At 42.1% G+C, this 12,827-nt stretch overlaps 1 protein-coding gene across 13 annotated transcripts in view; it reads right to left on the reverse strand.

Annotated features, from left to right (window-relative positions):
• Nucleotides 1–12,827, reverse strand: part of CFAP61 (cilia and flagella associated protein 61) — a 97,419-nt gene that overhangs the window by 42,574 nt on the left and 42,018 nt on the right. For all 13 annotated transcript variants that reach the window (XR_008429915.1, XR_008429916.1, XR_008429918.1 and 10 more), the window contains 2 exons: nt 12,061–12,188; nt 1,783–1,881 (listed from right to left, as the gene is read on the reverse strand). Coding sequence is in view for 3 of the 13 variants with exons in the window: in XM_053938237.1 (XP_053794212.1) it covers nt 1,783–1,881; nt 12,061–12,188 (227 nt within the window). In the remaining 10 variants the exon portion in view is untranslated. The remainder of the gene's footprint in view (nt 1–1,782; nt 1,882–12,060; nt 12,189–12,827) is intronic.

The following is a 12,827-nucleotide window of genomic DNA, read 5'->3' on the forward strand; positions in this document are numbered from 1 at the left end:
CAGAGACCAGCACTGACAGCTGCTCTTTTGCCATTAATACCAGGACACACATCCCAACACAGAGCTCCTGGCTCCATGTTAATCGTTGCTACCAAACTCCCAAAACTGGCATTCAGCATGCCACAGGAAAAAATACAGTTGATTTCATAACCTGGGGAATTTTAGGATTGAATTGCCAGGTTTTCTGTGATGCTCTGCATCCTCTGTACTCACAGATACCAGAGGAAAAAAATAAGGGAAGAAAAACACTGACAATTCTGAACTGTAGTAATGCAGAAATCTGTAAATAAAATGGACATTAAGAAAGAGGAAGTTTTCAAAAGCACCTCTATAATTGAGGTGCACAGCTCCCAGGAGACTAACACTCCAAAATCACAGGGATGCTTTTAGAAATCATACCCTGCAGAGTTCAATTTTCACTCTAAATCTGCTTTTAGATTTTAACAGCTAAATCTGTTGAGGTGGCTCTGAACTGCAACTCTCTATCAGGAATGATGCTTAGTACAACTCTTTTCTCCAGTGAACTTAGGGAAGAGAATATGTGCATTTATGTGAGAATATAATTCCTTCATTTGCTAGATTTGCACTTGAACACACCTCTTTCTACAGTACAAAAAGTAATACATGCAACTATTTTTACAAAATGTCTTGTCAGGGCAAAATTCCAAATGAGATCAGATGGTTTTAAACAGGTTCCCACTACATTATTTTCACATCTTTGTAGAGATTCCATTTGTAAGGTTCAGCAAGCAGACAAAGAGCTGTTTTTAAAGTCATTTAAAGAACCAGCCTTTAGTGCACTGCAGCTCATGGAGGAAAAGATTTGGTAAAATACAATGTAAAGCCTCCAAAGAGTCACATGCTAAATCTAAATAACTTATACTAAGTTCATTCCCTAAGTATTCAGAATAACTCATCCATTTTAATTCTATGCTTCTCAGTGTTCAAAACAATCATGTTCAAGTCCACAGCGATGATTTAGTCCAAAATAAAACCCAAAAATACTGTATTTAAATGAGAATTATGTATTATGAACTTTTAAAGAGGTAAGATTTTATCTGACTAAATGGAAGCTATTATATTTATTGGCAAACAAGTCAAAAGGAAGCCTGAAAAGTGTTTGACAGTCTCTAGACAAGGCTCTTCCACCATTTCCCTTCAGCTGTACACAGCCCTGGTCTGGGACAGTGCTGTGGCTGAGAATGGGGACAGACTGCCATAGCCCAGCGACTGGCACTCACAGCCCATGAGCAGCAGAACTGATGCAGAACAGTTCTGCCAAACTGATCAACAGCAACAATTTCCCCCGTACCCAGCAAAATCCCCACCAGCACTGGTGGGCTCTGCATCTCCCCACACACTGCCCAAAGTCAGTCCCTGTCACATTACCAATATTAATTCTTGTACATTCTTTGGTTCAGCATTATTTAGAACAAAACTTATGGAAAGTAAAAACCAAACAACATTTAAAAAGCAAGCAGCCATCTTGTGCCATTTGTCTTCAGCCTCGAGATTTAAACAATTTAAAAAGCCTCAGAAAGCAGGGCCCACTGTCCAGGTATAACACAGTGGATTGCTCTCCTGAAGTTACTGCTTTGGCACTATTATCCTACTCATAATTCTATCCAACTCCTCTTGTAGGTGAGTGCATGCTGGATAGACAGACTGGAGTATTTTGAGGCTCTCTACGGATGTATCTAAAATTCAGGACAAGTTCACAAGAATTACAGTGTGTTATGTTTTCTGCAGGAGATATGGAAGTGTTTAGACATGAAGTCAAACCTGTTAATTAAAAATCTTCTATACTTGGAGCTCTGTGGGTCTTTTCCTGGAAGGCCATGAATGGAAATCAAGGTCAGGTTGTTGAATTTCAGATGCGGCCTGTGGAAAGAAAAACAAACAGCCCCAGTTGGAAGAAATTCGAAGGGCACATCAAAGGAACAGTTTAGCTCAGAATTCCATGCTCAGGAGGATACAGAAAGCAATTCCTTTACAGAGGGTCAAAGTGTTTCACATTGCCCAGATGCAGGTGTTTCTGGATACAAAGAGAAGAACAATTTCCACCACAGTTTCAGTAATGCAGGGGTAAGGAGGGGGACAAGTCTGACAGTATGTTGAACTAAATGTGATCTGACATTTGAAAACAAGTAAATATGATGAGTGATTAAGCCTTCTAATCTTAAAGGCTTTCTGTAAGTTAAGGATGGACTGATGCAAATGGTACAAAGGAATCAGAATGTTTTTTATCAACCAATGTTAATTTGTTATTCATACATTTAAAAAATATATTCAAATAAAGTTAAAGGTCATACTTAAACCAAGGAATTTCAAGGTTAAGGCTGCCCCTCTCAAAATGCATATTAATAGTTTAATTCTGGATTATGGATTATCTGTGGTAAATCTCCATGCATACTCAGGCCAAACACAAAGTAATAAATAACCTTAATGTAACAGAGTGCATATATTTATACAGATTATGGGCCTGATTCTCATTTAAATTAAGGTCACTCTGCAAAGGTGGATGTAAATGGAATTTGCTTTTCATTTATGGCCACCTTATGCTGTCTGAGTGATACAAAGTGGTCTTCATGTAAATGAGAGTGAGCCTGGTCCACAAAGCTGAAGGCAGAGTGTAAGAATGATACCATCTGCACACCAGGAACACCGCTCATGGGATGCGAACAACAACTACAGGAACTTCACACATCGACAGAGCACAGCTCCTTGGCATTTATTTACATGGGTTTAATTACATAAACACCCTACACATCCTCCCAACCTCATAGCAAGGAAATTTCATTTCAGTGTGGAGCTGAAGTCATCTGTACATGCTGCATGATCTCTTACCAACAGGTGCTCAAATCCAGGCACTACAGTAACATTACATTTAAATATTGTTAATATTTACGATGGAAACCTTGTGAGCCAGCATCAGAAAAATGGCATAATCAAAGTTCTAGGCACTACTAATGTGCCTCTTTTGCATGACTGCACAATGATGCACTTTATTAATCTGGTCACATACCATTTTCCTCTGCAGATGCTCTACCTCTCTCAAGTCCACATGCAGGCATCCAGGATTTCCCCAGTCATATGGTATTTGTTCTCTTCTTCCTCACTGAGTGGGAGGCTTCAATCAGACCTTTCAGTCAGTACTATTTACAAACTAATGATTTACTCCTACCTCAGCGCTCCCATGGTATCCCCATATTAATTCATGTTTCCCACTCATTCATCTTGTAGGCCTCAAAATGTCGATTAGCATCTTCTTGGATGAAATGACATGAAACGAGTCACATCTTTGATTTCCCCTTTACAGTGAGAAAAAGCCAGGCACAAAGCATGGTGGCTGGCAGCTCCCCAAGGGCAGGGTGGTTCAGGGGCAGAGGTCCAGAGCTGCCGGGGCTGGTGCCTGTGCTCCGAGTGCAGCATGCTGCCCTCTGGCTCTGCGGAGCCACACAGATCCATGCAAATAACGGCCCCATTTCCACACACAGAGGCAAATCGCTGCTGCTGCTAAGTGTCAGAATTTGGTCAGTGTTTAAGCATCAGCTGGTGGTACTTGTGCAAATTATCAGAATCTTTAAATAAGTAACAAATGTCGTATCTTGTGTTACAAAGGCCTGGCTCCAGACCCCAGGATTTAAAAAACATTTATATATACACAGGCACTTAAAGACAAGCCTGAGCACTAGAGGGGAGCTGCGGCTCCTGCTGGCACTGGCAGAGTCACCATTTGGTGACAGGTGGGGGATTTTGCGCTTTATTATTTCTAGGCTAACAAAAGGATGGCTCATTTACTACAGCTTTGGACTCCTTACTGGTGCCTAAAAGCTCTTAATTGAAGAATAACGAAGGCCCTGGACATGGGCAGTGGTGTCAGGACAGGGACTGACTTAGATGCTGCTAAAAAATTTAACAATGAAACAGGGCAAAGTGGAGGTTCCCATTTGATGAAAAAGTCTTCAAGTGAAGAGTCTGAACTAGTGCAACGTTAAGCAACTGCACCTGCATTTTAGAAGCAAATAATTCCAGCAGGGATTCACGTTGCTGTGGATACAGAGTGAAGAGCAGCTCAAAGATACTGGTAAAGCAGGGAGAGATTAGAGTATCTAGGTAAATAAGTAAAAGGTGTTAGGTTTCAGTGCACATCTCTAGAGGACAGCTACAAAAAGAATCCAGAACACCCTTGTTCTCAAAATAAAACAGGGTTACCAATCTACTGAGCATAATCAAAAGGATACAAAGAAAACTTTTAGTACAGTTTTTACATATATCCTGGTGTTTTTGAATGTGTTAGAATATTCCTTGCTCATTTTTCTGGATTTTTTGCCTGATGTCTATCTGTTTGTTTTTGGTTTTTTTTTTGGTTTTTTTTTTCCTTCTGTGTGTGGCATAATGATGGAAGCTTAAATGGTGGAAACTGCCTGAGCAAATAATTTAATTACTTGCTTCCATTTAACCCCTCATTATCACAAGTCAAACCATTTGTGTTACAAAAATAAAGTGCAGCAAAATAGTCTCCATGAATCCGAGATTTCGATTTATTTGAAACCTTGCATTTTTAAAGATTATTTTCCTAGTTTTCAATAAAAATTAAAGAAATGACAGAAGATAATACTTTATCTGACTCCTAAATTTGGTAACTATGTGAACTGCTCTCCTGTGTACATAATCTTTAAACAATATCTGAAATTATAACCTATCCAAAAATAAAGTCCTAATGACACTGGATCCTCAGCTTCACTTCAGCAGAGCTCTTAAAAATAGCAGCTCAAGATCATTCTGAAAATGGCAAAAAAAATCTGATTTCAGCACTAAACACTGAAAAGTAAGATGTGATAAGGTCTTACATTAGCAAAACTCTGAAATCAGAAAAATCTCTGTCCTGAAACAAAAAATGAACACTAAATTTTTGCAGGGAGGAAGGAGCCCAGAAGCAGAGATGATCGTAAGAGTCCCAACAGACTTGTGGTCACAGCACAGGAACTCATCATGTCCAGGTGTCACTCTCACTGTACAAGGCAGATGGAGACAGTTCTCCTTTTCCCCACAAATGTAATAATTTATCTAAAGCAGGACTTTTTTTTAAGGAAACATTTCAAGAACACAGCAGTCAGGATGCGACTTGGAGAAGACACTTCTCCAAAAAGAAAAGGTATTCTAACAGATTTCCCAGCTCCACACCAAACTCCAGCTGGAAGTGCCCAGCTTAGCATAGGTTGCCCATACGAATAACTAGAAAGAAAACCCGCTCACTCAAGTTGTCCCTCTAGGATAAACGTGCTACTCAGTACTATAGCCTTCCTTGGAGCCCCTCCCCAAGCAATGTGTTCCCATGATGCCTCTACACTGAATTCCTTTGCCAGCCCCAGCATTTTCCTTTCCCTCTGCTGCCTCTGCCTCCCCAGACAGCCATACTTAGCTGCAGCAGCAGAAGGGTTTGTTGTTTGTATCAACACCTACCAAAAGCACCTTTTCTCAAGAACCTACTCTGAGGGCATCAATTACAGCCCCCAGAGCAGGATTCCAGATTCACTGCTGACCAACAGATTTCCATTTCCAAGATATCCCTCTTCAATTACCAGTAAACAAATATTAGCCAGTCTCCCTTGGATTTACCTTAGGAAAAAGTGTTAAGAGTGACTGAATTTGCTCAACAAAAGAAGGGATAACAGCATAGTGTTCACTGGGACACTTGTCAATGCAAGGGTCAAGGAGGGGCTTTTCACACAACCTGGCCCATGAAAACTCTTCCTCTGTCAGCAAAATATTTCATCATGCTCCAGAGTTGCTTCCTCCTGGTATTAAAACAACAGGGTCCCTTCAAAAACTTCTGTTTTGATGAAACAATGCTTTTTTTTGTTTTTTTTTCAGAAACTTCCTGGCAGGTTTATTGGTAATTTTATCAGATGCTGTCATCCTAAGAAGAGCAACCACTAAGCCTAGGCCATGAAAGCCACCACTGTCACCATTTTTGACATCTTAGCAAGAATCCATTAGAGAGCTAAAGAAAATTTCCTTCACCTTTTGACTAATACCCTTCAAGGATGCTTGGGAATGCTTCTCTCTCCACCACTGGTGAACTTGGTGGTTCACTACTTAGTAGCAATTACATCAGCAAGTTATCAACATTATTCTCATACTCAATCCAAATATGGGTACTAGAAAGCAAATTAACTCTATCCCAGCCAAACCCAGGGCATCCTGTCTTAGAAGCTGTTTCTCTCCAGTTAAATTTGAATTCTCCTGCTAGGTCTACTCCTCTCACTCTTCCCCCTTCAAGTGATTAGCCTTAGATTTCTTTCTCTGTGGTTATTTTACTGTGTATTTTACTGTATATTGCTTGTCTCTCATCCTCTGTCCTGATCCTTTTCCTAGACAATACAAATAAAAACACCAGCAACTCTGACTCTGTTGCCTTCCAATTCCTTTACTAATTCCTAGTTTTTTAGTTGGCTTTACATCAGTCAGCAATCTTGATTTCTCACTGAACATTACCAAACATGTCTTTTCCCAGTTTCTTCTTTTGATCTCCCATCCACCTTATAGCTCTGAAACACCTCAGCCCCCTCCTGTGGCTTCACTGCTTTTATCCCTTCCAGTCACCTCTCACTTCCCAGAAACTAGTTTTGCTTACAAAAACTAGAGCATCCACATAAGATTTGCGGCATTTTCACAATCTAGGTTACTAAAACCAACATGGCAAAGTTCCTACAGTATGAATTGTTCTGAAACAGGGCAGGGAAAACTAAAGAGCTCTTTTCCTTGCCCACTCAAAACACACAGCTAACTCAGACCCATCCATATCCTTCCACAGCTGACAGCATTCACAAGGGCAGCTGTTGCATCCTGGGGTTCGGGTTTAGATTAGGGGTTGTTAATTTATGTTAGCCAAATTTCGTAATCCCGTGCACCCCCCGTGTTTCCCCTCCCTGCGGTTGTTTGCTCCTAGCTGCGTGCTATTGGAGCTTACCCCAGTCACTCCGGCAGACACTCCCCATCCTTGCCAGAGATTTCCCCGCAAATCTCCCTGATGCCGCATCCCCCCTAACCCTGGGACCCAGGAACCGCCCCGGCACTGTCTTGGTTGGTCGCTGTTGTGGCGTCACCGCCAGGGCAGCTGTCCCTATTGGACGGGAGCCCGAGGATCCTCTCGCCCCGCCCCTCCATAAAATCCTACCCCATTTTCTCTCATGCGAGTGCTGGGGGCGGTTGCCTCTTTCCATCTAACCGTGCCACGTGACCAATAAACCGTTCCTGCCAAGCACGGAGTAAATGGACAAATTCCAGGCAGCCTTGCCATCCCAAATCTTAGCTTTGAGTCTGACCTAATCAAAACATTACCCAACCACTGCTTCAGTGAGAGCGCTTCCTTCCTAAAATTACAATTTCCATTCCACAAGTGTTCCAGCATTTCATTTTCTTCAAAAATGGAAATTATTTTTCTAGATAGAAAATGAGAGATATCTGATGATAGCCTTGGTAGTTACAGTCTCTCGCTGTTTCCTTGCAGATTCCAAACCACAGCTGAGAGACATCAACACCATTTACCACAAACAAAGGTACTATAAATTGGGCAGTAAAACTAAAGTGTGGTAGAAACTTCATAGCTTTGCCCACTGCTGTACGAGTGCTTCAGTAACAGACATTGCAGATTCCAGCTTGCTAATAGGACATTTTCAATATTATTGGCCAATATTATTGTTTAAAACTAAGGTGGTGGGGTTTGTATGGCTGTATACTAGACTCCAATTTTCCAAACTATTGCAGAGAAGATAAGTATTCTGACTTCATGATGAGGCCTGGTGCAAATCTGGCAATGCTGCTTTCAGAGTGGGCACCCTCGAAATGTTCCCAGATGCCACCAGGCAGACAGCCCTTAAACTTGGAAGGGCTGACGTTTAACCACATGTGCTCCTCCTGCCAGCAGGAGAACACAAAACTCATCAAAATTGCACATTCTGAGGCACTCCCACAGTGCCAGGTCCTCACGACATAAGGCTGGCAGCCCAGGAAGGACAAGGACACAGATGGCAGAGGAATCAGCTAGGCCAAAACTCCTGATCCCAAACATGCATCTTTTAATTATTGACCTCCACATCTCAGCACCCTCACTCTGGCCCTCAGAGTACACACACACAAACAGGAATCAAATCCACGCTAATCACTAGTGGGAAGGATCACGCTTTCTCCACTGCAGCAGCCTGCCCAGTCTGCTGTACTTCCAGGCCAACCCTCAGGCAGCCTGGAGACTGCTCTGGAGAGCTCAGCCCTGCGCCTTTCTCCACAGCTCTGGGAACAAACTTCAAACCAATGAACAGAAGAGAAAGTGGTGACATCTCCTCCATAGCTTTAGCAGAGAGCTAGAGAACTTCGGTGCAGTGCCTGCACTTGGAATGCTGCTGTATTTGTTCTGACCTGGATCAATCAGAGGTACCAGGTTACCAGGCTCAGAGCTGTCGATGTCCTGCTGAGTCACCAGGAGATGATGGATGCAGCCCAGCATTCTATAAAAACCCTTGTGACTCATTCCCATTTTCAGCAGGCTTTTTATAAGAAAACTACTATTTCCAAGATCAGCTTTACCATTCACCAAGAAGTTAGGAGTATTCAAATATAAATAGTAACAAGAAAAAAAATCTACAAATACATACAAATTTCAAATGTGAACAAACAGTTTGGACTCAGAGAAGTGTTTGCATACGTTCAAAGGGCAAGTATTTCAAGTTGAAATAATCTTATTTAAAACTGCAGACAGTCTCAAAAGCAAGATTGTAACTATAAAATAAGCCCTATTGATGCTAATTAAGTCTCATTTTCTGGCAGAGGTTGTTGGAAAGACTGATCCTGACCCACATCCTCTCCCCTGTTTATGTCTTGTATCAGTCACTGCTAGCGTTCATTGCGATGACGACTGGGTGACAAGGCCAGCTCTGACCCATCTGATTTATCTCTGTCGCAACTTGAGCTCTGCTCACCAGAAGTGATGGAAGGCAACAATGACTTAGGGATGTGGCCCAGTGACACTGAGCACATGGCCTGGGCTCATCTTTCCTCTGAAGGGAAGGCAGAAGGAAGCACATGTGTGTCAGCTCATGTGGCAAAGACAGATAGGACAAAACAGGGTCATCACTAACGCATTCATTGCATGTTAGCTCTGTGATCAGCAAGTAAGCACTAACTATTTAATTAGTCAACTAATTAGTGACAGACAACGTGGAAGGCTTCAGATGTTCCCAGACAAATGCAAAGATAAAAAGCCTAATTAACGATCAAGCATTTTCAAGCTAACTACAGCCAAACAGGCTAGATGTGTGGGATATTGTGTGCTCCAGTGCTGCCAGATAACCGGCTCTGACAGGAACCCTGTTCAAACCCCACCACCTCAGAGCTGATCCTGGGTACCCTGAGCTCCCAGCAGGAGACACTGTCTTGCAGTAAAAAACTCAGGCTTGCTGTGCTGGATTCCAATTCTACTTTGAGAAAAAAAATCCAGGCCTTTGACAAAAACTTATTTAACTCTATCTGGTTCTTAAATGCAATAATTATTTTCATGCACCCATAGGGAGAAGGAAATAGATTTCATGACAATTTCACATTAAATATTGTGATTTTAGGCACCATTCATTTATGGCTATCTGATGTAGCATGTTATGTACATTCCAGCATCCTCAGAGAAGAAGTCATTGTTTACATCAGGGTTTGGATTAAGGAGTTTTTCAAGACCATGCATTAAAACCGGTTTTCCCTATAATCAAAGACAACAGTAATTTCCACAGCTATATACAAAGAGGTGGATAAAAGCCAATGGGTTCCCTGCACTGGAACCAGTGATGAGACACTGCTGGGAGCAAGCTCCATGATCCTTAAGCCAAACTTCCATCCCTGCTGCCTGGGTTTGCATTCTGCTCCAGGAACCAGGCACTGGGACTAAGTGGAGACACTGGAGTTTGTAATCCTATGTCCTTCTGGTCTAACCCTGCTGCCCTGCCCATCCCTTTTAAACTAGCAAAGGAGTGAAGAAAAAAAAAAAAAACAAAACCAACCAACCAAGAACCAACCCACTGTCACACTTGCACCCCGAGAGCTGCTGTCACACCAACAGCTGGCCAGGCAATGGGTCTGCCCCTGCTACTGCAGCGCTGCTGCCTCCACCAGTTACCTGGCCCTCTGGCAAAAAACCAAAAAATCCCTGTGCATCCTCAACAAAAGCAGCTCTACAGCTGAAAACACACACCTGCACATGCTGCCCAAGCAGCATGGAAAAATCTAAAGCTCCTTTGGAGTTTGGGTGGGTGAGTAGTGGTGCCATGGCTGCTCCGTGGCACTGTGCCCCGGGATGTGCTGCCCATGGCAGTGGGAGGCATCCTGCCATGGGGCAGCAGAGCTCATTCTCAGGGTCATTTCTCTGCTTAATGAAAAATGGATCTCTTCAGTCTCAAAGAAGTTGAAAACACTTGCACGATTGAGTTCCAATAACTGCCACATCAGTAAGTGAATTACATTTATGTGTTTCCATGGTGACTGGTAATGTAAAATAATTAGGTATGAAGAATAATGACGAGAAAACTACTTCCTCTTTTTAAGGATTAGGGCTCACAAATTGATTCAGTCCAGCTTATTTTCAGTGCATGTAACCTTTGCAGGGAATATTAGAAAATTAAGAGTAAATTAAATTAATTTTTTTTAAAAGGCCTCCACACTGATCAGGAGGCTATCTGCTGCTGATGTAAAAATTAAAACCTAATCATTCGCAAATTTATACCTCTATTAGTACAAAATTTGTGACATGCACTAAGTGCTGGCTCTGTGGTTCTGCGAGCAGCACCCCATGTCTGAGGCCAGGGGCCAAGACAAGCTCAAGGAGGATGTGTCCTGCAGCAACTCTGCTGGAGTTTGGTTCAAATTCAAGCCCTGGCTGCAGAGGCTTGGCTGAGGGATATTCGAAGGCAGCACCTGCAAAAGCCTGTTCACTATAGACAGACTCAGCTGCCACACCTGGAGCACAAACACACTTTGGCTTCCCCACAGTGCTTTATAATGAAGTGACAGTTACAAATGGCACAGGGTGAGCAACAAGAAATGAGTTAGAAGCTCTAAAGGACAGGTTTAACTGAATTTGGGGTGGAACTGAAAGCCTAAAAGGTGCTGAGAGCAAGAGGATGAGGGGAAACTATTTACTCTGACATGCGATGCTTTACCGGAAGTCAAGAACTAAGAGAGGGGAAGAAGCAGAAATTTTCTTCTACACTGCTCCAGCAATACAACATCTATAAAGCACTTAAGTTATTCCTCTCTTGATGAATTGAAAATATAATTTGTTATGTTATCAATGGTTGTTGTAGAAATACAAAATCCTGGCTTAACTGAAAAAAGAAAAAAAGGCAGAAATTTCAACTCTCTGCCCCCCCCATAAAAGCACCAGACAACTCTCTCAGTTCTTGTTGCAACTTGTAAGAATCATGTTCAGATTTTGAATTTTATATTCATTTCTGCAAGTCTTTTTAGTATGTGTGATTAAACCCTGCATCAAAGGATGATTGCCCAGTAAGCCCCTGGGGAGTACAACAGTGAGACATCAGAGAGAGCACCCTGTCCTCATGTTGGGAAGACTGTTAAATAGCAGAATTCATCCACAGGTTTCCCTGCCTTAGACTTAGGGAAAGGGGGATTCAGACAGGTTTGGGATCCCACCAGGGACAACTGGCTTTAAAGGCCAATACTGCTTGGGAGCACACACCAAGGGCCATTGACTCCACATCCCCTCATAAGACTGAGGTTTAAAAACAATGGCCAAAGCAACTTTAGGTGTTTTCAACATACATTTTCAGCATGTCTTCACCTCAAGGGTCCACATGCAACTGGGAGTTCCTTAGAATCCTGTGAGTCCCAAGGCATCCAGGATCCAGCACCCATCTCTCCATCCATACATGCTCAGACATTTAACACCCAGTACATTGAGGCAGACTCGAGGAAGGCTTTAAATACAAGAAACAATCCCCTTCATACAAAAGGGAACACATCCTTTTCAGCGAAGGAAATAAAACTTAAACTTACCAAAAAATCAGTGTTTCCAGAAAGGAGATTCCAACATCAGATGCACCAACCACCACAATTCTAGTGTTGATACACACTTTTGATTCCAGCACCAGCCTTCGATTTGTGTGGTTCAAAGAATATTTCAGCTGTTAAAAAATATGTAAGACATAGAAATGCATTTAAAAAATAGTCAAAGCCTGCTAGGAATCATTAAACCCTCAGTGATGCATTACCTTGCATTCACACAAAACTTATGGCTCACTGACATGACTAATACCATTTTTCTGTGCATGGCACCAGATAAATAGTACTAAAATATGTGGAATATGTGCATGTTTAATAGGTCACAGAAAATTACAAGAGCTGAATGATCTGGCTTCTCCTGAGCAAGATGCTCTATAATCCTTGCAGGAGAAGACAAAACACTGCCTCTGCTATCACTCACTGCATTTATCAAACACCTCAAGAACTTGTATTTACATACTGCTAAGGCCATTTTTATACCTCCTAGAGCAGTTTTTACTCTTGCTGGTTTATTTATGGAAATGGTTTTACTTATAAATTAATTAGGAACTTACGTTTTGAGTGGTTGTGTGTTTAATTGAAAACTCCCTTTCCAAAATTATCCCTCTCTTTTCTTAAGTACAGAGCAGCTACCTGGAAAGCCAGGTTGCCACACAAGTAAAAGAGTAGCTCAATGCCACTGGGACTAGTACTCCAATCACAAATCTTACTGCCACATTGGCAGTTACTAATTTCAGCATCCACACCACTTCATGCAGGTT

The sequence above is a fragment of the Vidua chalybeata genome, chromosome 3, assembly GCF_026979565.1.
Source record: "Vidua chalybeata isolate OUT-0048 chromosome 3, bVidCha1 merged haplotype, whole genome shotgun sequence".
NCBI lineage: Eukaryota > Metazoa > Chordata > Aves > Passeriformes > Viduidae > Vidua > Vidua chalybeata.